Source organism: Diaphorina citri, unplaced genomic scaffold (assembly GCF_000475195.1).
Source record: "Diaphorina citri unplaced genomic scaffold, Diaci psyllid genome assembly version 1.1 scaffold276, whole genome shotgun sequence".
In the NCBI taxonomy this organism is placed as follows: Eukaryota; Metazoa; Arthropoda; class Insecta; order Hemiptera; family Psyllidae; genus Diaphorina; species Diaphorina citri.
Genome location: NW_007377712.1, coordinates 124848 through 145006, shown reverse-complemented (window position 1 = coordinate 145006; position 20159 = coordinate 124848). Strand labels below are relative to the sequence as shown.

General features: G+C 33.6%; 5 protein-coding genes and 2 long non-coding RNA genes across 7 annotated transcripts; 4 read left to right on the top strand and 3 right to left on the bottom strand.

The window, feature by feature from the left end:
- Window positions 1-445: 445 nt before the first annotated feature.
- On the top strand, window positions 446-920 carry LOC113466475. Its single transcript, XR_003390864.1, has 2 exons — window positions 446-592; window positions 795-920. It is a non-coding gene; the product is annotated as an uncharacterized LOC113466475 (long non-coding RNA).
- Window positions 921-965: 45 nt separating this feature from the next.
- Window positions 966-5708, bottom strand: LOC113466476. Its single transcript, XR_003390865.1, has 2 exons — window positions 4206-5708; window positions 966-2370 (listed from the first exon to the last, which is right to left on the bottom strand). It is a non-coding gene; the product is annotated as an uncharacterized LOC113466476 (long non-coding RNA).
- Window positions 5709-7171: 1463 nt separating this feature from the next.
- LOC103506954 (protein boule-like) lies at window positions 7172-13729 on the bottom strand. The gene is made up of 5 exons (XM_026821921.1): window positions 13596-13729; window positions 10809-11114; window positions 10414-10473; window positions 10029-10205; window positions 7172-7721 (listed from the first exon to the last, which is right to left on the bottom strand). The coding sequence occupies exons 1-5, from the start codon at window positions 13596-13598 to the stop codon at window positions 7545-7547; spliced, it is 723 nt and encodes a 240-aa protein (XP_026677722.1). The 5' UTR covers window positions 13599-13729; the 3' UTR covers window positions 7172-7544.
- Window positions 7826-9398, top strand: LOC103506955 (extensin-2; the record flags this gene model as incomplete). Its single annotated transcript, XM_026821919.1, is given in 4 exon segments — window positions 7826-8088; window positions 8241-8467; window positions 8554-8847; window positions 8918-9398. Coding segments are annotated over 4 exon segments (1121 nt in total), but the record flags the coding sequence as incomplete, so codon positions are not given.
- On the top strand, window positions 11337-12642 carry LOC103506941 (protein LSM12 homolog B-like). The gene is made up of 2 exons (XM_008471367.2): window positions 11337-11485; window positions 11875-12642. Exons 1-2 carry the CDS (start codon window positions 11357-11359, stop codon window positions 12007-12009), a joined length of 264 nt encoding a protein of 87 aa, XP_008469589.2. The 5' UTR covers window positions 11337-11356; the 3' UTR covers window positions 12010-12642.
- A 3133-nt stretch (window positions 13730-16862) lies between the features above and the next one.
- Window positions 16863-17890, top strand: LOC103506953 (protein LSM12 homolog). The gene is made up of 2 exons (XM_026821916.1): window positions 16863-17110; window positions 17706-17890. The coding sequence occupies exons 1-2, from the start codon at window positions 16990-16992 to the stop codon at window positions 17873-17875; spliced, it is 291 nt and encodes a 96-aa protein (XP_026677717.1). The 5' UTR covers window positions 16863-16989; the 3' UTR covers window positions 17876-17890.
- Window positions 17891-18880: 990 nt separating this feature from the next.
- LOC113466472 lies at window positions 18881-19394 on the bottom strand. Its single transcript, XM_026821915.1, has 2 exons — window positions 19260-19394; window positions 18881-19205 (listed from the first exon to the last, which is right to left on the bottom strand). Exons 1-2 carry the CDS (start codon window positions 19354-19356, stop codon window positions 18955-18957), a joined length of 348 nt encoding a protein of 115 aa, XP_026677716.1. The 5' UTR covers window positions 19357-19394; the 3' UTR covers window positions 18881-18954.
- Window positions 19395-20159: the final 765 nt, after the last annotated feature.

Sequence of the window (20159 nt, the reverse complement as noted above, 5' to 3'; positions counted from 1 at the left end):
TACCTACCTCGAAAAATATCGAAAAAAATGAATGTTATTTTTGGGTATCGTGTGAATCGAGCTTTATATGTTATCTCAAAGTCAACGAGCACATTCAAAGTTCTATCCCAATCCATTTCAAGTTCAAAATCAAATTTAAAACTTTTCAATAATTCCATTTTAGTTTCATTGTATAATTCATTTGAATTTAAGAATCGCGATTCACGATTCTTTTGAAATATTCGACTCTTTGAATCGACTCAGAGAATATTTACCCATCCCTATCAAATTGGTTTTCTAGAGGCATTTTACATTTTGCATTTCAAATTGGTTTTCAAAAGCATTTTGCACATCTCTGGTAATAATTCTAGTTATTTTGAATGTTTCAACATCAAGAGATCAATTCGATTATCTTTTAATGCTAAAGAAAGAATCGAAATTTCAGGATTTACTGTGTATATTTTGAATGTTTCAACATCAAGAGATCAATTCGATTATCTTTTAATGCTAAAGAAAGAATCGAAATTTCAGGATTTACTGTGTAAATATCCCAAGTGTATATTCATAGGATCCCTACAAAGTAGAGTATTACTGAAGAAGTTCTAACTAAAAGGTTTAAGTAATAAGTTCACTGTAAAACTGCTAAGTTTTTGGGGGTTTTACGCTCCATTTGGAAACAAGGCAGACATTTTCCTTTTGCAATTTTCATGCTGGTAATAGTGGATGGTAGGGAAATGGAACATGCTCATCTATCTAGATTTCTAGATAACAACCATGTGAAATGTTTCTCAAAATAATATTTTTTCTGATTTCAGATTTAAAATCACAAGCTCAATTTTCTACAGGAAACACAATGTCCAAGTCAGCTTTGGTATTGGTGGCTGATGGCTCAGAAGAGATGGAATTTGTCATCACTGTTGATGTCTTGCGAAGAGCTCAAGTAAGAATAATACATTAAAGTGTGAATACTACTGCATGTTCATTATCACTCAGTCAAAAGAATGCCCTACTCTAATAAATAAATAAATAATCTTTATTTTTGACAATAAGTCAAGTAAAGGCTCTCTACTCATTTGGTGTTGAAATGTTCCTACAGTATTTAGTTCGAAATTTAACACTTTAAAATTACGAATTCTACAACAATAGGTACTTTTAAAATTGGACGGTTATATGTTATAAGTAAAACTACAACAATACCTAAGGCTTGGATATTAATGAGTCTGTTGTGGACAATTACCTGTCCAATATATTTTGTAAAAGTTATAATTTTATATTATAATTTTTATTTTTACAGGTATACCTACGAGATTTATTTTCTTTTTAAAACTAGGATAATGCAGCAGCTATTATCGATTTTACGTTTCATTCAGGTTCTTTAGCTCTTTCAATTGCGAAATACAAAATGCTTTTTTTCACACCAATGTGGGGGCAACATTCGTGCAGATGAATACGAATTTTGAGACTACTAAACTACAGAATCTGTTAACTGATATTCTGGACACCCAACAATCCTCCCCCCCCCTTCATTTGTTACAACTATTCCACCAACAGTCAGTACATATTTTAATATGCAATAACAACTTAAGCCTAATGTACTTAACTTTAATACCTTAAATTTTGGTGTAACATTGTGTGTCTATCACAAAAAAGTCTTATTACTTTCTATTTTTTCTAACTTTCGTATTGCCTCAAAGAAGTCTTCAAGTGAAAATTATCCAAGTTTCCTAACGTCTATATTTAGGCCCCATGTGTTCTATTTCTATTTAAATGTCTTATTGCTTATATGTGTATTATATTGGAATTATTTTTGATTACTATGTACGTACGAACTGATTAAGATTCAAAAGTGCTTACTTGACTTTTGTACCAGTTTGGGGGGATGCATAGAAATAGATTAGTAGAAACAACATAATATGAACGTCCTACACAACCCAACTGATACTATTGAGTAAAAAGAGAAAGAAATCATGGTAAGGTTAGGTTTTTAGTTGAAAAAATGTACGAAGTAACTAGAGTGATTAATTTTTCGAGGTAGGATATGAAAGTAGGTACGGTACAAACAAAGGAGTACAGTAAAAAGTATCTACTGACTACTAACTTCCTCCATTAGGGGCTTTGCGAGGCAATGAAATACAGAAACCATTGTAGGTTAAAAGCGTATAAACTCTGCACGTACAATATTGTAGGACAAAGGAAATAAATCAAATATAACTTTCTTGGTGAATTTTTATACTTACTAAGGCACATAAACTATATTAACAGATAAAACTTTCTGTATACGAGATAGTGTACTTTCCGGTTTGTTTTAAATTTTAATATCAAAAACAGTTAAACTATTATCAAATTTGGATCGTAAGTAATATGTACAATGCATATTATGAACTACACAACCTACATTTATGTCTGAGAACAGTTACAAGGCTGATATAATGAAATCAAAAGACCCACTACAGCTTTCAGATAAAAAGGCAGCAGAAGATGAGCTTTGCGATATTCTCTTCAATTTAACTCTTTATCATAACCTGAAACTGTTCCCAATTCTCTCCAAATTCACTGTTTTCTATAAACTAACCTTAATTAATTTTAATTTGCTCTGTACAGTCCTTAGAATATTTATTTCTATTTATTGATCAAAACCCAATAAATGTTGAGATTTAATACCAAAGCAACATTTAGGAAAGATCTTATCTCCAATAACCTGGTTAGATTGAAAAACCAACTGAAGTATTTACAAAACACTTTTTCTTTTCTTTGAAAACAATTACTTGTGAGAAATTAAGGGAAAAAATATCTGTCTATATTTTCATTATCTAGCTGTGCTTTCTTCTTAGACATTGGTATTAAACCTCACGTTGAGATTTTGTCTTTAACAATATTGTCTAAACAAAACTACGTAATATAGGTATATTAAAGAGGAAACTAAAAATTAAGATATTGATTCTTATTTTCGTTAATTGTCCTAAAATTAGTTAACAAATTGTATGAAAAAAAAGACCTCTAAAGACTGTATCAAATACAACACTCTTCCCTTGGCCTAATTTTAAACATAATATATGGTAGGTACAACCGATTTTGAACTAAATTGGAATCAAAAATATGATTCAGTTTTCATGTTCCCAAAATGAAACATGCACATTAGTTTTGTTACACCCTGTACATTTTCCATCTTTAACCTTTACAAACACCATGGAGGTGGTGGTGGTGGTGGTATGAAGCAGACTATCAACTGGAGTGTGAGGTAGAAGAAAAATAGAAAGTAAAAAGTAGAAAAGAAAAACAGACGGAAAAGTAATTCAAGAAAAGAAGTAAGGATTTTCGCAGTGTATTTAACAGAGGAAATAGAAGGGGGGGAAAATAATATTCAAAAGAGAAAATTGGGAGTCTCAACTCGAAAAGTCAACAAAATTAAACAAAAAGGAGAGAAAAAAAAGATTGGAGCAATCAAAGAGAACAGAAGGAACGTGAGAGCTGATCCAAAATTAACTTTCAGACCAACTTATGACGGGATATAAGAATCATAAGATGAAGTTGTGTAGCTGATAACAGACTTCGTTTTCATCTGGATAGGTAGAGTAATTCTGAATGGCGGAGGAGGAAGAAGCATCACCAGAACCATCAGGGAGACAAGAAGGAGGAGAGGTTTGGTGTTTGGACAGAATTGAGAGATTTCTATTCGCTGCAATCGTATTGCCATTACGTTGGTAGTTCTTTTGTCCCTGAAAACATTCAATAATTTGCTAGAAAATGGAGTTCATTTCTTTTCGAAATCGAATTCAAATATAAGGCTTTGCCTATTGGTAGTTGCAGATAAGTACAAAGAAGCGCATTGTTATTTCCTGAAATAGGGTTACCCAAGGAATTCCAATATACCTACATATGTATTTATGTACCTACTAGATATCATCATATCATTTGTTATTTGACTCATATTAGCTCGTTCAATCCTATGCTCAATTATGATTGAATTGAGTAGTGTGACAAGATATTTCTTCTTACTATTATTGTACATGTTGTGTACGTTAGGTATACTTCAAAAACTTAGTAGGAACAGTCCCAGAAAATATTGGAAAATAGATGTTGAGAATAGAAAGGAAGTATCAATTATAATTGATTGTAATGAATTAAGGCACAGTGTGAAAAAAAAAATCACGCAAAAACATCCTGAGTGAAATTCGTGTTGATGTTGAATTTAATTTGGTAGATGAACTGTTGGAAACATACACAACCTACATTTATGTCTGAGAACAGTTACAAGGCTGATATAATGAAATCAAAAGACCCACTACAGCTTTCAGATAAAAAGGCAGCAGAAGATGAGCTTTGCGATATTCTCTTCAATTTAACTCTTTATCATAACCTGAAACTGTTCCCAATTCTCTCCAAATTCACTGTTTTCTATAAACTAACCTTAATTAATTTTAATTTGCTCTGTACAGTCCTTAGAATATTTATTTCTATTTATTGATCAAAACCCAATAAATGTTGAGATTTAATACCAAAGCAACATTTAGGAAAGATCTTATCTCCAATAACCTGGTTAGATTGAAAAACCAACTGAAGTATTTACAAAACACTTTTTCTTTTCTTTGAAAACAATTACTTGTGAGAAATTAAGGGAAAAAATATCTGTCTATATTTTCATTATCTAGCTGTGCTTTCTTCTTAGACATTGGTATTAAACCTCACGTTGAGATTTTGTCTTTAACAATATTGTCTAAACAAAACTACGTAATATAGGTATATTAAAGAGGAAACTAAAAATTAAGATATTGATTCTTATTTTCGTTAATTGTCCTAAAATTAGTTAACAAATTGTATGAAAAAAAAGACCTCTAAAGACTGTATCAAATACAACACTCTTCCCTTGGCCTAATTTTAAACATAATATATGGTAGGTACAACCGATTTTGAACTAAATTGGAATCAAAAATATGATTCAGTTTTCATGTTCCCAAAATGAAACATGCACATTAGTTTTGTTACACCCTGTACATTTTCCATCTTTAACCTTTACAAACACCATGGAGGTGGTGGTGGTGGTGGTATGAAGCAGACTATCAACTGGAGTGTGAGGTAGAAGAAAAATAGAAAGTAAAAAGTAGAAAAGAAAAACAGACGGAAAAGTAATTCAAGAAAAGAAGTAAGGATTTTCGCAGTGTATTTAACAGAGGAAATAGAAGGGGGGGAAAATAATATTCAAAAGAGAAAATTGGGAGTCTCAACTCGAAAAGTCAACAAAATTAAACAAAAAGGAGAGAAAAAAAAGATTGGAGCAATCAAAGAGAACAGAAGGAACGTGAGAGCTGATCCAAAATTAACTTTCAGACCAACTTATGACGGGATATAAGAATCATAAGATGAAGTTGTGTAGCTGATAACAGACTTCGTTTTCATCTGGATAGGTAGAGTAATTCTGAATGGCGGAGGAGGAAGAAGCATCACCAGAACCATCAGGGAGACAAGAAGGAGGAGAGGTTTGGTGTTTGGACAGAATTGAGAGATTTCTATTCGCTGCAATCGTATTGCCATTACGTTGGTAGTTCTTTTGTCCCTGAAAACATTCAATAATTTGCTAGAAAATGGAGTTCATTTCTTTTCGAAATCGAATTCAAATATAAGGCTTTGCCTATTGGTAGTTGCAGATAAGTACAAAGAAGCGCATTGTGTTATTTCCTGAAATAGGGTTACCCAAGGAATTCCAATATACCTACATATGTATTTATGTACCTACTAGATAGGGAGGGCGGCGAACTTTTCGATTTTTTTTTTTTTTTTTTTTTTTTTAAAGAGGTTTGACAGAGGAAACTGTAACTGTTAAGAGTACTAAGATCTCATCATCCCGAAATCGAAGAGAGAAGAAAGGATAAAAGAAAGCCAGCCGTTCCGAAAACGAACATTATCCCATCAGGATAAAATCCCCCCGGGCGGGAATCGAACCCCAGGATATGAGCTCGAAGCGCTGCGCCGCCCGGCCTAAATTAACTGAGTGTCTGAGTTTTGAGGGTTTTCGGCATTCAGTGATAGTGAGAATAACTACAATAAAAGTTAGAGAAATGTTCTTGCTTGAAATGTAAGCTAAATAATGTAAGTCCACATTTGCAGATCTGGGAATATGTTAATAAAGAATCGTATCAAAAATCCAAAAACTAACACCTTGTGGAAAATCTATAAGGGACGAGTGAAACTTTTCTTCAAGTCCCTGTACGTACCTTACCAATTAATACATAATCCTTTTTAATTTTGTCTACTATTCTTTTGTATGTACCCTGTATAAATCTAGGTACCTGCTCAATATTTTGCTGAAACCATTATTCAACAATAACCTGGGAGACGAAAGTACAACATGCCTCAGATATGTAATAGGAATACGATTACACACACTGGCCCCACGATAGAACTAATTAACAAAATTAACACAATACCACGTCTCTCAGCTGTTTACTTGACTTGTGGGAAATCACCTTATTATTACTTTTTATTTTCATCTCAAGTTTTCTTCAATACCTATTGAGTAAACAATTGACGAAAAAACCTGTAGAAGGTCATAACCTAAAAAAAATAATCATCTGAAGTAAACCACGAAATTGAAGGTTGCAACATGAGGGCTTTAATGAGGTACCTATATGGTGAATAATTCCTAACTACCTAATTATTTTTATTAATTCAGACACGTTAAGATTGAATAATCATTCTAACCTCGAATAACCACAATTTCCGAACTTCCGAGTTGTCAAACCTCTCGTGATATTAGGAACATCTACCATGATAGCTTAACAAAGTTTTACCAAGTTGTATGAATTGAGGGTATCTTATCTACGGAGAACTCTCGGATTTTTCACATAGATTACCAAGTTAGGAAAGAAGATTAATAATAAAACGTAAAGGGTTAAAGAACGAAATTAAAACGAGTTTTGGTATACACTACGATTGATCCTTATATAAAATCAAGTGAAAATTTACTAGCAAAGGTTTCTTACAAAACCCTCATTCTAAAAGTAGTTATCTTTTTCTTCTTCCTGTCAGGCAACCATATTTGAAAGCCAGTCTAGTTAGCCTTGAAGGTAGCGCGTCGGCCTCATAAGCGCTAGGTCGCGGGTTTGACTCCCGCCCGGGGCGAACTTTACCCTAAATAGATAAGGTTCGTTCTCGGAACGGCTGGTTTACTCATATCCTGTCCTCCTTCTCCCCTCGATTTCGGGACGATAAGATCTTCGCTATTACAGATTCCTCTATCAAACCTCTTTAAGGGGAAAAAAAACTGAGAGCTATCCATACTAGTCGTTCTGTATTCTCTAAGAGCCAATACTGCTAATAAAGCCCAAAGCATTCATCTACTGGTTAAGTTAAGGAGGACAGCTGGTCAATCTTTTCAGTGAACTACAAGTCTTTGTGAAAGGAAATGGAACTGTTTGTGAGGAGTGAAAACAAAAGCTGTTATCCTGTACTTCAGTGCTTGTTATACCTTTTGAAAATCTACAACTACTTATATTGTTGAAAAATAAATGGATATTGGGCAAAACACTGGGAGAGTATGGAGAGGGGATTTGATAGAGGGGTAAGTAAGGTTAGTTCAAAATATCTGGAATGCAACTTACAGGCATAGGAGAATACTGATACTGCTGTGTAGGCATGAACATGGGAGTAGGCTGAGCATACATGATGGGTGCCCCATAGGCAGTAGCCTGATTGCCTTGATGAGATGGTGGTGGGATATAGGTTTGTTGAGGATACATGGGGTTCTCCTGTGACACAAAAAATCAGACAGGTTGTATGAATAGATAATATACTAGGTGAGGTAGTTAATACCTAAGACAATTAAGACATGGGCATAAAATAAGGGCATAAGCCGCCCCGAACACTGCCAGCTACATATACGCATCCCCCGGACCTCCCCTAGTTGGAGGCCCCAACAGTGGCACGCCCGAGGGTGTACAGTATCAAATCTATCAGCCCCCCGCAGCCCCGCCGAGTGATATGTACTACGCGGCTGCTCCAATGTACCCCATGCTGGTCAACTACGATCCCGCCTATTATCCTTACTCAGTAGAGTCCACTGCTAGTAGCTCAAGCACAGGAGTGGATGTGTCGAGTAACAGTAACTATTCTGAGGTGAGTTGATGTTGCTCTTTTATAAGTATTTTATGAGCAAAAGATCTTTAAAATAGGTTGAGAAATCACCACGTACTTAGGTGCGTTAAGACTTTTGAAAATGTCTCCTTGTATTAGATTCATGTTCTCACACAATGTCTCTGTTGATTCAGGATGATCCAACTAATAACTCTAACCCAGTGTCTGTACCACCGCCACCTCTGGAGTCTGAGCATCAACCTCGCACTATAGAGACCCCTGTTGTCTCTCTACTCAAACTACAAGAAACTCCTCACGAGGAGAGAGAACTCCATTCATCTCGTCGTTCAGCACCAGTCTCCACCTCTGCTCCACGACATCATAAGAATAATACTAATAATAACAACAACAACAACAAAAACTCCATTCATCTCGTCGTTCAGCACCAGTCTCCACCTCTGCTCCACGACATCATAAGAATAATACTAATAATAACAACAACAACAATCACCACCATGAGTCCCCAGCGCTAATGTACTACCCGAGCAATATGTATGGTACACCCGGTGCCAACACCAAGTACATGTATGCACCACAACATCCTAGTCACACGCCACATAGACCGAACCTTCGGGGCGCCAACAACTTTTCCAACTATAGACACAAGACCCCTCCTAATAGCAACTTTGTACCACGGACACCACAACAAATGTCCAACCATCACAATCACAACACTAGTAATACCAACTATAACAATAAGTTCCCGCGACCCATGTACTTTAACAATAATAATAACAACAATGTATATGATCATAATACAAAGATGAAATAAGTTCCCGCGACCCATGTACTTTAACAATAATAATAACAACAATGTATATGATCATAATACAAAGATGAAATACAACAACAACAACAACAGCAGCAGTGGAGACACAGGCACTCCCCCCTGTGATAACAACAAACAAAATAATGCACACGATTCTCCCAAGAGAAGCATTTCCCCTCCCCCTCCTCCCTACAGTCCTATGATCCAACCTTTGTTTACTAACTGTGAGTCTCCTTACTCCTTCTCTCCTCCTACACAGATGATGCAAGCGCCCCCCATGCAGTATCCTCCTCAGCCTAGGTCTTATCAAGTACAGAATCATGCTGCCCCTAGGAGAATTAATCCGCGCCCCAATGGGAAAACATCGACTGTAAGTTAGATGAGGAGCCGTAGATCCTGCTATTGGGAACTACTAGAGCATGCCCTGCTTAGTAGTCTACCCCTGCTCTGTGTTTAAAACAAAACAATATTAAAATGTGTGTTTCCAACAGTTCATCTACCAAATTAAATTCAACATCAACACGAATTTCACTCAGGATGTTTTTGCGTGATTTTTTTTTTCACACTGTGCCTTAATTCATTACAATCAATTATAATTGATACTTCCTTTCTATTCTCAACATCTATTTTCCAATATTTTCTGGGACTGTTCCTACCAAGTTTTTGAAGTATACCTAACGTACACAACATGTACAATAATAGTAAGAAGAAATATCTTGTCACACTACTCAATTCAATCATAATTGAGCATAGGATTGAACGAGCTAATATGAGTCAAATAACAAATGATATGATGATATCTAGTAGGTACATAAATACATATGTAGGTATATTGGAATTCCTTGGGTAACCCTATTTCAGGAAATAAATTATGATTGAATTGAGGAGTGTGACAAGATATTTCTTCTTACTATTATTGTACATGTTGTGTACGTTAGGTATACTTCAAAAACTTAAGGTAAGTAATGATTGGTTCATTTTATTATTATTATTATTATTATATTTTTTAGTTATCTACCTGTTTAATTTTGCATTGACTTGAATTTAATGGTTTCAAGCTTGGCCTCTTAATTGTAGGTGCTAGAGCCAATGTGATCAGAAAGATAAGGCAAATTCCACATAAAAGAACACCGGGAGGCAACAAAATTTTTACCTGAGTGGGAACTGTAGGAGGACTGGTAGGAACCATGGACTGTCCATTTGATGGAAAGAAGGCCATGCCATTATGATAGGTGTATGGAAGTCCATTGTGATAGTACATGTTTGAAGTGGGTACTGGAGGTACAGGGGAGGTTACAGTGGGCAATGAGTCATATGTGCCCGTGAATCCCTGCAATACATTAAGGTCAATGGTAGTCTTTTTTTTCTATGGAAAATATATGTAATAGGTACCAATTACCAATGTAACAAAGTTGTAAAATCTATTTTCTTCAAGTTTGAGAAATCAGAAGTCAAAAATACTCACCAAGTGATAAATTAATTTAATGTGTATAAAATACTAATAATACATGGGTATACATTTAAGAAAATTGATTTACCTGTTTTTTAATTGCTGGGGCAATGTTCAGTCTTTTTTCTTTAAACATAATATTGTCTGACTGTAACACACAAGAAGAAATTTGATTATTAAGAATAAGGTGATCAAATTTAATATAATAAAAATAAAGGCAAGGTCAGGAAAATGTCAAAGTACTTATTTAAACTAAAAAATATTTTAATTACTTATCTCCTTGATTTCAACTAATAACATTGATGGAATAGTCTTCTATTCATACTTACTGCCTCTTTTCCTCCCTCTCTCTAGGTAAATAACATTTGAATTAGCAAGGGGTTTTAACATAGTAAATCTTATCTACAAGAAAAGTGAGCCTTTTCTCCTCATTTTAGGCAAAACACAATACTTACTTCCTAAAAGAACAAATTTTAAACTTACATCTTTTTGAAGTCTTTTGGCTTCTTCTTCTGAATCAAAAGTGATGAATCCATATCCTTTGGATATACCAGCTCTGTCTACAACAATTTTGACCTGTTTTACAATGCCATACTGAGAGAAAAGCTCACAGAGTTCATCTTCTGTGGTTGTAGAAGTGATTCCACCAACAAAAACTCTCTTAGGTACCACTGTTCCATATTTGGGAGCATTGTTATTGACAGCTGCTTGATAGTTGAAGAAAGCATTATTCTGAGTAGAGGAGGGGGATGAGGGATTGCTAGACCCTTCACTAGGATGTGCCCCAGACTGAAAAAGAAAAGTCACAACAATATTGATTAGTTTACTTAACCCTCAGTGAGATATTGCATAAATCCCTTGGATATTCCCAATGTTCTTATATTAGAAACTGATATCTGATCAGCTGCATTTTAAAAAAAAAAAAATAATAATAATAAAAAAATAACTGACAAGATTGTTTAAAATCCTGAGTTAAACTCAGCTCAAGGTCCTGACCATTACTCAATCACCTTCCCCCTTTTGTTTTCAGTATGCCTGAAGTGTCTTGGGAAGGAAAAAATATTGTAATTATGAATGAAGTTACTATTACACCTCCTTACAAAGCTGACAATGTCAAAGGTCAATCAGATAGTAAAGCTTTCATTCATGTTCGAAAAATGGTAAGCAACTTTATCCTAAATAAATTCAGAACTACAAGCTGAGTCCATTTATGAGTAATTTTTATGTCTATTTGATTAGAAGTACCTACATACCTCAAGTCCTTCTTCCATAGGTATAAATATTTAGCTCATCAACTGTTCCCTCTTTTGTGTGAACTTGAATTAATTTAACTGGCTTGGGTGGCATAGTGGTCATGGTGCTTGTCTTGTGAACAGGAAGTTTCATCTTCAATCCTAGCCAAGGAATGGAATTTGTTCGACTGGCTTGGGTGGCATAGTGGTCATGGTGCTTGTCTTGTAAACAGGAAGTTTCATCTTCAATCCTAGCCAAGGAATGGAATTTGTTCAAAACTGTACGTTATATCATCCAAACTTTTCTCACATTTCAGGTAGAAAAACACCTTAAAGATATTCAGTCATCTGCAATATCAACAACTAATAGCAACAATGGTGACTCGGTGGCCCAACACAATAACAATATTAGTGTTTCTAGTAACAACTCATCCAATACTACTCCTCACTAGAATCAAAATACTTCAAGCATCTTGAGTATGAGTTAAACAAATAATATTTAAACAAATCATCATTGGTTCCATCTGTTACAATATTCAAAATGTGACTACATTTTTACTAAAGTGTGTTTCACACTCAAGCTTTTGTACAAAGCTTGATCCTTCCTTCCTCAATTCTAAGTTCGAAAATTGTTACAATGAAGTATCTCTTGTTCAACTTGTCAATCTTGAGCTTTTTGTTTGATAGGATTTGTTTATCCTATATTTTGAATTGTTAGCCTGTATTATTTGCACTGATTTGTTGTGCTTTTATACTAGGCATGGTTGTTTCTCAATCTGTAGGCGCCGAGTACCTGAAAGAAAACTGTGGACGTTCATATTTGAAATGTCGATGAGCCTTTTGCCTGGAGGTTAAAGTTTTGTTCTAGTTACTATTTGTTTTTACATAGTCTTATTGACTTGTATATTTCTGTAAAATACCTCTGACCAAGTGGTCAACTCTGGATTTGAAGGTTGTTGCTCTGAATCCTGGGGCGAAATTTTCGTCAGACAACGACTTTTCTGTCTTTGATACTACTTTCTTTACATCCTATATCAGCCTTGAGCGTTTTCTCAACTCGTGTCCTCCAAAGGTCTCCTCCAACAAAGTGTGATTTACAAACACATTATCTATCTTCATTTATTTTCTTTTTCTAACTTAGTTTTCTTAAGAAATCCAACATTATTTGAAGATACATAAGTACATATGTACCTTGTGTACCTTCAAATCCACTTTTTAGTCATTCTATCCTGTCCCTAAAGTAACTCCTTGAGAACCTATTCCGTTTTCGTGTTTAAAAAATACTGGTGCCAACTATTCAAAACGCTCCTTTATTTCTCTGGTTTTTTTTTTTTTTTTTTTTTTTTTTTTTTTTTTTTTTGTAAATCTATGGCTCTACTGTAATGAAATTAATGGAAATAGACTCAAAGACTACACCCTAACAGTCTGTAATCTGTGACTATGCTCAAAGGTCTGTTAACAATCAGTTTTACCTAATATCAGGTGATAGATATATAAGTTTTCCTAAAAGGTAGGTACTTAGAAATGCCCAAATGTATTTCAATTTCTTTTACAAGTTGGGCTCCTTCTTAGAGAGGCAAAAACATTCAGTTCAGACCTATTCTTTCACAAAATAACATTTTGAGAAAAGGAAATGGTGAAATACACCCAAAAACTGGAACACATGGTATAATTAAAGGAAATCATCTCCTTGGTATCTGAATTTGTTAACTAACTGTATATAGGTCAAATATGCTGTAGGAAGACATTCACACTATCTTCAGACTATGCTCATTTCAGAAATGCCTAATAAGTACAATTTTTAAAATGAAATTTTAAAATCTACACTAAGTCTACAAATATGACTAAATTTGTTTGAGACAAAGGGTACATAGCTAATCAATATAGGTAACCAGTTTATTGTAAAAATCTTAAAGACAAGGTAGGTTATAATATAGGCCTAGATAGTTGCCCCAGATTCATACTAAGTACACATTGAGAGAATTTTTTACCCAGAAATTCTTTTCAATTTTTAACAGCTATCTCCTATCTTACTTACCATTTGAACAAGATCTAAGCAGCCAAAAACTGGCCTGCTATCTTCCTATAAGAAATCAAACTCTTTTTCAAGCTAAATCAAGTTCATTTTAAAAAAAATTAAGGTGATAAAATTAAAAAGAAATTTTCCAACACGGTTCATATTATGAGATTTTTTAAAAGGTCTTCTGTACATTTCGGTGTAATATTAGAAGTTTTTTTTTGGTGGCATTTTTCTCCCCTTGAAACAATAATTTATTTAGCGGTATTTATCCATCTTTTTTCAAGAGTTTTCATAGTTGGGTACTTTGTGTTGGTGTTGCATCCTGTCGGAGGTATCACGCCTCGTTGTGAGTTGGAAAAAAATTACTGCGGCAGTTTTGCCAAAGTAGGTTACAAATTTCCATGTGTTTTGGTCAAGTCGAGGTTCTATGAACATAATTTAGTTGAAGCTAGATTCCTTCGTAAAGAAAAGACATTTTGGGCAAGGTCAGATAATTTTCGAAATTACCTATCTGATGAACAATTAGTACAATTACCAAAAAATTATCTATAAATGAAAATACCCAAGTCAAAAAAGAGATGAAAGTTATTTATTTATTTTTTTTTTTTTTAGGAGGAAAAAATAAATTGCAACGTCATGCAGCAAGTTAAATTATGACTGACGTGTCATTGTGCCATCTCTCGACAACCATGTGTATTTTAGGAGACAAATTACGAGACGCTTATTTAGTTTACAGTATTTAAAACAAATACAACCATATCATGAATGACAGGGGAAAAAAGTGTGGGTGAAAGAAGTTGAAAAAAAAAAGAAAAAAAAAAAATGTCGGCAATTCCTCTAAGAGCGTTCAGAAATTGGTCATGGACCTCTCTTCCTATTTGAAGGCCCGGACAATTTCCTTCACTGACATTCTACATATTGTATATAGAGGTGGTACTGTTCCGTATTTCTTCTATGTATACCTAAGGACTTTAAAAAATCCCGATGCCTCCTAAAACTATTTTATCCCAATCTAAATCTTTACTACAAACATGTCTAATATCTTGTACCTACATATTTGCCTCTTTTTTTAGCATTAACCAGTGCTAGGTAGCTCGGTGTTTACATTGAAGCAATCGTTGACATTATTTTGACAATTTTGATACATAACAGCAATATTGAATAATGGTTATTCCGATGTCATTTTTTTTTTACCATCATTATAAATATAGGTAGATACCTAATTAATGGATAGAGTACCAAAACGTGGCTTGGATCGATCGGTGCGTTAACACCAGAATTACAGGAGGGAAATGTACAGCGTAACTCATTGCTGTGCCCATCATAGGTACATTTATGTAGGTATCTTTGGTGTTTCTGTCAGTCTGTCACCGTTCTTTCTGTGCCTTCAATAATGGTCGCTCACTTGCCCTTAACTTTACAGGAACCGAAAATTCATTGTTATTCGCAAGATACCTATGTAGGTATTGTCAGTTGTCTTGTAAATTGTTTCTTCAAATTAAATTGATAAGAGGTAAACCTTTACCTTTGACACACATGAAGTGTGCCTAAAGGTATATAAATAATTATGATGTTTTCAAATTCAAATCCACTCAACTCCTTCAACTTTTATGAGACACCGTGTATATTCTTCGGTACTTTAAGATCTCAGTGTACCTTACAGATCTGATGGCGATGTCGTAACGACTTTTCCTTCTAATTTTCTTGCGCCTTCAAGTGGAACTACGAAGTTTTTCACTCCGAAGTGAAAACAATAGAGTTCCGGTGAAAGAGAAGTGTTCGTAGATCGGTATTCTGAATTCCTCTAGGTCCTAGTTGTTGCTGGTTGACTGCAGGACCATAAGACATGCGTTTGTCAAGAAGTCGATGGTATCAGGCTAGGAGTAGGTAGGATATCAAATATGGTCGCTATAGGGTATTAGAGTTCTGAGCGTTTAGGTATCTTATGTTGTCAAGAATAAAAGATTTGACTGAAAATACCCAATAGTAGGTAATAATTACGAGAATCTGATGAAGATGTCGTAAAACTCTACTACTTTTGATAATCGTGTATTCTCTCACACACTATAGCACTATACTATTACATGTGTTCATCAAGGGGGAGAGAAATTTGATAGTTGTTTAATGAGTTGGGGCGGTCTGACCCCTACTGAGTGCGGGATGTTCTTTTAAGAGGTCATTTATCACTGTGACAGATCCAATTAATACATGACAAATCATTCCGAACCCACCACTATTTGGTCCAGTATTATACGCCACGAATTTGGGACTTACCTACATGCTAATTACTAATCTATCATTTAATATCTTACCTATCAGATTATGAGGTAGGACCTACCGTACCTATTGCATTTTCCCCCGTTATACGGGCATCTCTGTATAATAATTAAAAAAATAAAAAAGGCACAATTCTAAGCAATGTAGAGACAAAAGTAAAAATAAATTTTCATGAATTTCACACTCCAAGGAGTCCTAGGTACTACTTAACGACGTCAAAGTCATTCTTGCCTTGTATGAGCCCTTAGAGGGCCTACCATTCATCTTTGATAAAGATTTCGGTGTCACAAAAAGCTGTCATGGGTCGGAAACAGAACAACATTTTGTTTTCCAATAGAGGAAACAGCAGCTTAACCTTTGCTGTCAAGCATGGTTTCATCTGACAAAATGGGGGTAACTTCAAAGCCATCAGCCGTCATGAGAAACGTCATATATTATGAGAACACGGTTCACGGTTTCAGAATTCAATCCAGATTCAGTTTCAGATGGAGATAGAAGTGAGGAGAGAGAAATAAACGATAAATACACGGTTCACGGTTTCAGAATTCAATCCAGATTCAGTTTCAGATGGAGATAGAAGTGAGGAGAGAGAAATAAACGATAAATTTTTTTGTTGATTAGAGAAAAGTGAAAGAAGTAAAATGGCGTCCTCTTTTGGAAAGTGATAAAAAATTTGAAGGCGTTTTATGCATAAATTTAAGGCGTCCTATAGAAGTGAGTCTGTTGTATTGACTTTTTTTTATACATGGGAGCGGATTAAAGTGTCAAAATCGTTATAGTTAAGTACTTAAATTAATTTTAAGGTGTGATTTATTACTATTTGAAGGAAAATTTTGCATGATTGATTTAAAATACAGGTTTCCATCTGCTAAAAAAAAAAATAGTAAAACAGAAAATTGCTCTTTTTCAAACATACCTTTTTCTCAGAAAGTTCGATTTACTTTACATTGTGAGATTTCTCCTATCCGAGCGCCATCTCACGCACAACTCGTGAACGTACTATTGGCAGGATTTTTTTTTTTCTTTTGCAAATGGCTAGTTTTGATTCTTGAATTTTGTGAATATGAGCAACAAATTACTAAAAAAACAATACTTTTCAAGTGTTTTCAGTTTATTTTAATTAACCTTTTCAGTCATGGCTGGTTTAAGTGACTGTTTTTCAATAGGAAGTATTGTTTCTTGTAAAACATGTCATAGTGAAATAATAGAAGGCGAAGTTGTAGCGTTCGAACCCCATACAAAAACCCTCATTCTGAGTATCCTTTATGCAAACAAATGAAACATGGACATGCGATTTTCACTCTTCAGCTCTACGCTTTCTGAGGGGAAAGTACTTTCCAAGTCTTGTTATGAGTAAGAATATTGTGATGTCATTTCGAAGTGGCACTGAACAAGATTTGAAATAACTTGTCTTCCTTTAAAGACGATTGATGATAGATTAGAAAGGATGGTCTAAACAGGGTTGAGTTCTTTAAGAACGAAGGAGGAGATATCAATTGTTCCTAGAACCCATTTTTGGATTTATGTTACACTCAGCCCTCTGTACAGAATATGGAGTACACTTAATTAAACATAAAGTAAACAGGGGCAGCATTTCGAAATTTATAGAGTCAATAGAACTAGTAAAAAAAAGGCTTGTAGTAATGTGGTGGTATCCCCAGAATTTGTGAAGAGGCTCTCAGCTTAATCACAAATAATTACTTAGATTATTAGTACTTATAAGGGGGGAGGGGGGAGAGATATTCAATATAATTATGTATTTGGAATCTAAAAAAGGTAGTAAACTTTAGCCTATTAAGGTGTTTTTCAGCTACTTGCTGTTCACATTTCCTTAACTACATACAAACCCAGAATGTCCGGCGTCTGATGGCAAACCAAATCTTAATGATGTCCACATAATCAACCTATCATTTGTCAGTGATGTTCAAGTGAAGAAAGAAGTAAATACTCTCAATGAAACTTCTCCACCTTCTCTCAATTTAGCTAGGGTAAGTATGAGAGAGTATCAATTCAGTGGTTAATGTGGTTGTAATCTAAAGCTTAAGGTGCCGTCTGAATGAAAAAAAAAAAATATGTGGACTTAGCTGTTTTCATAATTCAGGTCAGGAAGATTCTGTAATGAAAATAGAAAGTAAAAATGACAAATCAAAATTTATAAATGGATTTCTGCAGACAACATTTTCTGATTTTGATCCAATTGACCTTAAGACTATGTGCTGGAACTAGAACCACCATTTTATTTATTTATTATTTTTATTAATTTTAATTTCCCTATTGCTTCTTCCACCTTGTTGGAATAATAATAATAATAATAATAATAATAATAATAATAATAATAATAATAATAATAATAATAATAATAATAATAATAATAATAATAATAATAATAATAATAATAATAATAATAATAATAATAATAATAATAATAATAATAATAATAATAATAATAATAATAATAATAATAATAATAATAATAATAATAATAATAATAATAATAATAATAATAATAATAATAATAATAATAATAATAATAATAATAATAATAATAATAATAATAATAATAATAATAATAATAATAATAATAATAATAATAATAATAATAATAATAATAATAATAATAATAATAATAATAATAATAATAATAATAATAATAATAATAATAATAATAATAATAATAATAATAATAATAATAATAATAATAATAATAATAATAATAATAATAATAATAATAATAATAATAATAATAATAATAATAATAATAATAATAATAATAATAATAATAATAATAATAATAATAATAATAATAATAATAATAATAATAATAATAATAATAATAATAATAATAATAATAATAATAATAATAATAATAATAATAATAATAATAATAATAATAATAATAATAATAATAATAATAATAATAATAATAATAATAATAATAATAATAATAATAATAATAATAATAATAATAATAATAATAATAATAATAATAATAATAATAATAATAATAATAATAATAATAATAATAATAATAATAAAAAGAGAGAGAGATACAAACAGTTTAAATGAACAAACAATTTAAATGAACAAAATATATAGGTACCTAAGCCTCGAATTCATCAAATTCTGCGAAAAGTTCCTTCAGAAAATTTCTTTCTAGGGCTGCTCCTCTATAAAACAGAATTAAGTTTTCTACCATTTGAAACATCTCCGGACCATTGTCTTTTTCAGTCAGAGATTTAATCATCATTAGGAAATCATAAAATCCAATATATTTTTTACCCAGATACTTAAGTCTAATATTTTTCAGAATCGGACAGAAGCAGAAAAAGTGCCATAGTGTGTCCTTAGTGCCTGTGTTACATAAGTCACATACATTTCTAGAGTCAAATAATGATTTGATGTTACCAAATGATAAAATAGAGAACTTCTCTCCCGCCAATCTCAGTTGTCCTAGAAATCGTAGCTTAACCAAGGGTAAATCGGTGTTAAAATAGGCAGCCATCCTTTGTGAGGGGTTTAAAATACACTTAAAAGTAGTATTGTAGTAAGAATCATTAATTCTATCAATGTCCTGCTCTCTGAGATTATTACCCAATTTATCCAAGATTTCATCAAATTTCTCCTCAACAAATTGTACGTCCTGACGCTCCCAAACCTCCTCAAAGCCTCCTCAGTGCAGCCTCCTCTTACCCTTCGGCCCCGACATCGACCCTGCTTACTTCTCAGGTGAGTGCCTTTTGGAGGCTTGTGCGTGGGAGTTTGGAGGCCTGTGCGAGTGATGTGACTGAGGGTTAGGAAGGCCCACCTCTGTGGCTGAGTGGTCAAGAGCGCAGAGCTTTAAGGCTTTCGGAATCCGTTGTTTATTAAGGAACGGACCATGTTTTCAACTTGTTGTTGCATTACAAATTTTCATCAGTAAAGGGGTTTTTCAACTTAAATTGATCCCAAGGGCAAGGTGTGCCTGAAGGCTTCCAATCCACTTTCCCGTTTTTTTTTTTATGTAATAAAATCTGCTTAACACCACTTGTTCTTCCCTTTTCCAGATGACCTCCGTGCCTAGCGGACAAATGGGCAATGTCTCCCCTCATATGATGACGTCACCTAACAACGCTTACCCCATCAGTCCAGGCAGTATGCTCTCCCACCATCAGTTACCTCCAACACCCACCAGCCTCTCACTCATTGGCCCTTCTTCTGGTAAGTTGAAAAAACTTTTTTTTCAAGAGGTTTGTGAATCAATAAATTTGAATGGCAGGCTCATGAATAGGCCAACTACCTAGGTATCTTCTTGTTTAAGGAATCAAC

Coding starts and splice junctions, on each gene's coding strand:
- LOC103506954 (XM_026821921.1), bottom strand. Junction 10,474..10,808: donor CCAAAAGACTTCAAAAAGAT/GTAAGTTTAAAA, acceptor TGTGTGTTACAG/TCAGACAATATTATGTTTAA. Junction 10,206..10,413: donor CCCCAGCAATTAAAAAACAG/GTAAATCAATTT, acceptor AATGTATTGCAG/GGATTCACGGGCACATATGA.
- LOC103506953 (XM_026821916.1), top strand. CDS start 16,990: ATGGCTGGTTTAAGTGACTGTTTTTCAATAGGAAGTATTGTTTCTTGT. Junction 17,111..17,705: donor TACAAAAACCCTCATTCTGA/GTATCCTTTATG, acceptor ATACAAACCCAG/AATGTCCGGCGTCTGATGGC.
- LOC113466472 (XM_026821915.1), bottom strand. CDS start 19,356: ATGGCTGCCTATTTTAACACCGATTTACCCTTGGTTAAGCTACGATTT. Junction 19,206..19,259: donor GTTCTCTATTTTATCATTTG/GTAACATCAAAT, acceptor TATGTAACACAG/GCACTAAGGACACACTATGG.
- LOC103506941 (XM_008471367.2), top strand. CDS start 11,357: ATGCCTGAAGTGTCTTGGGAAGGAAAAAATATTGTAATTATGAATGAA. Junction 11,486..11,874: donor TCATTCATGTTCGAAAAATG/GTAAGCAACTTT, acceptor CTCACATTTCAG/GTAGAAAAACACCTTAAAGA.